The 2935-nt window shown below is 36.8% G+C and overlaps 1 protein-coding gene across 1 annotated transcript; it reads right to left on the reverse strand.

The window, feature by feature from the left end:
• Positions 1-265: 265 nt before the first annotated feature.
• LOC110319148 (olfactory receptor 5M11-like) lies at positions 266-1259 on the reverse strand. Its single transcript, XM_021194583.1, is given in 2 exon segments — positions 266-1126; positions 1128-1259. Coding segments are annotated over 2 exon segments (993 nt in total).
• Positions 1260-2935: the final 1676 nt, after the last annotated feature.

The following is a 2935-nucleotide window of genomic DNA, read 5'->3' on the forward strand; positions in this document are numbered from 1 at the left end:
AGCTTTCAAACCTATAACTACAATTATATTCTAACTAGATCCCAAGTTATACACCCCAAACCATATTCTTGCCATTCCAAGTTAAAAAAAAATAACACATCCAACACATTCAAGTAAAACAAATCAGAGAACTTTTTAAAATTTCAATTTATAATTTTGAGGGATTTTATATGCAAGTATTATATTTACATAATTTTCACCTCTTTCTCTCCTCCCCTCTTTCTCAAGCTTATAGCATCTATTAAAATTGAAGGCATGTCTTGATTTAGTGGGACAGTATAGGTCCTGAGCTTTTCTCCACTTTGCAGAGATTTCTTATGAACACTCTTCTCAGAGCCTGCTTCACATCCTTATTTCTCAGGCTGTAGATAAATGGATTCACCATGGGACTCACAAAAATACAAAATACAGCTATAATTTTGCCTTGCTCAACAGACCTCTCATTTGCTGGTCTCAGGTACATGCAGAAGAGGGACCCATAGAACATAGTAACAGCTGTCAGGTGTGAGCCACAGGTAGAGAAAGCTTTTCGTTGCCCTTCACTGGAACGGATCCTCAAGATGGTGACGAAGATAAAAATGTAGGAGATGAGGATAATGAGAAGGGAACCTGTAAGATTAATCCCAGCTGATACAAAAAGGGCAGTTTGCTTGATATAAGTGTCAGAACAGGTTAACATCAAGAGGGGAGGGTCAGCACAGTAGAAGTGGTTGATGGTGTTGGGTCCACAAAAGGACAGACGTGAAGTCAATATCACCTGCATTGTGCCTACCATACTACCCCAGAAGTAAGGGAACGTAACCAGGCAAATGCAAACTGGCCGGGACATTTTTGTGCTGTAATGTAGGGGTTTGCATATTGCCATGTACCTGTCATAGGCCATGGCACCCAGCATGTAGTATTCAGTCAAGAGCAGAGTGACAAAAACAAAGCACTGAGTCAGACACCCAATGTAAGAAATAGTCTTCTTCTCAGATAGAAAATTGACAAGCATCTGAGGAGAGACATTTGTTGAGTAAAAAATATCCACACATGCCAAGTGTGTCAGGAAAAAATACATGGGGGTTTGCAGCTGAGGAGTGACCCTGATTAATAAGATCATACCAAAGTTCCCAGTCAATGTGTGATTTACAGTCAATGTAAATCGTGAGGAATACCAAGAAAAGAATTGGCTGCAGTTCTGGTCGGGTGCTTAGTCCCAGAAGAATGAACTCAGTTGCCTCAGTGCCATTGCGCTTAGCCTCTGAGTATGCCTTCATATTTCCTAGAGGAGAAATGGGTAAGAGACAATAATGAAATTATTTGTAAACACCCAATGCTCACTCCAATGAGATGATTCTTAGAAGAATGTGTGGGAAACAGTAGAAGAAGCTGTTAGAATAACTGAGCATCTCTTACAGCCTTCAGTGACTATGACAACATGGGGATACAGTCTGGTTGCAAGATCAAGTGATTAATCTTTAGCTCCACATCTGCATCAGAGCTAATATCCTGAAACTGATAGACTCTTTTGGAACATACTAATTTTAAACCTGTTCTCCATCAATGGAAAAGCTAAGCATGTAATCAAACAGCATCTTCAGCCTACAGAGGTGATTTCTTTGCTTGCTGTAACTTTACACCTATCTTTCCACCAATGTATTTTAAAAATGCCTTGATTTATAACTTCCTTTGTTCTGTTACTATAAAATTTCCATGGAGCTGCTTCCATGTTGGATCACTGTATCTGAAACTGAACATATATACATATACTCTTACATATACACATATACATATCTCATCTACATCTACATTTAGCTTCATGTGTGTGAGAAAGTTAAAATTACTTCCAAAGTTGAAGAACTTCTTGTTCAAAGCAGCTCATTTACTGTGCTGATTATCACATGCAATATAGGAGAGTTTACATCCCTTAAATTGTACTGTTCTGACTAATCCCTACCTTCTTCTCGAACTCCGCTATAATACATAGAGTTGACTTTGCTCATGGTGTTCCCAATAAGGAATCAGGACTCCTGTTCCTCAAATATAGTTTCTGCCATGGTTGAGTAAGGCAATGTGGCAATTAAACTATCATACAGAGACCCTGTGGTCACTGTCAACAAAGATAATCCTGGAAATTGCTAGAACCAACCAGTTGTTTAGAGCCCATCATCAAAATATCTACATTCCACTTTTCCTTTTGAAATTACTGATGCTTTTAATTTGTGATTCTCTACTCAGCTATTTGTTGGTGCATATGGGTAAAAACTTACTTTGCATTATGTTATCCAGAACATGAACAAATGCCGAAATATATCATAGCACATATTAAATATATCATTATGTGCATCAATGAAGTAGTTTTCTAATTTCTATTTTTTTCTGGGCATGTACATTCTTACATCTCTGACATTACCAGGGCATGAATAATTATAAATATTGGCCATCGAGTGAAGAATGTATTCAAAAAATTAATAGGGATTTATTCAAATAATAAAGATATTTCTGATGGTGCTTGATCTAATCTTAGTAATTAATCCTTAACATTTTCCTGTTACATTACTAGAAAAAAATTAAAGCTAAATCTGTTTTGAAAATGTAAGCTAGTTTTTTTTCACTGTATCATATCTCAGAAGTCCAGGAGGTGAGACTGAATATACAACCTTTAAACTGTAACGACTCTTTCATTTTAACAAAATCACATATTCATTTTTGGGCCAGAGGTTCTCAGTCTGGAAGCAGGTATAGGCTTGAGTTACAGACCTGTCCACAGTGATCAACAATAAAGGAATGAGATCTTGTGAAAGTTTCTATGTGATTTCATAAGAATAAAGAACTGACTTACATAGTTGAGATAACCTGTTTAAATGAATACAACTTTAATTAATGGCACCAGGTGCCTTTATTTTGGCAATGTATGATTGTTCTATTCAGTGAATTCCAATACAATGTTAAA

The sequence above is a fragment of the Mus pahari genome, chromosome 3 (genome assembly GCF_900095145.1).
Source record: "Mus pahari chromosome 3, PAHARI_EIJ_v1.1, whole genome shotgun sequence".
Classification (NCBI taxonomy): Eukaryota; Metazoa; Chordata; class Mammalia; order Rodentia; family Muridae; genus Mus; species Mus pahari.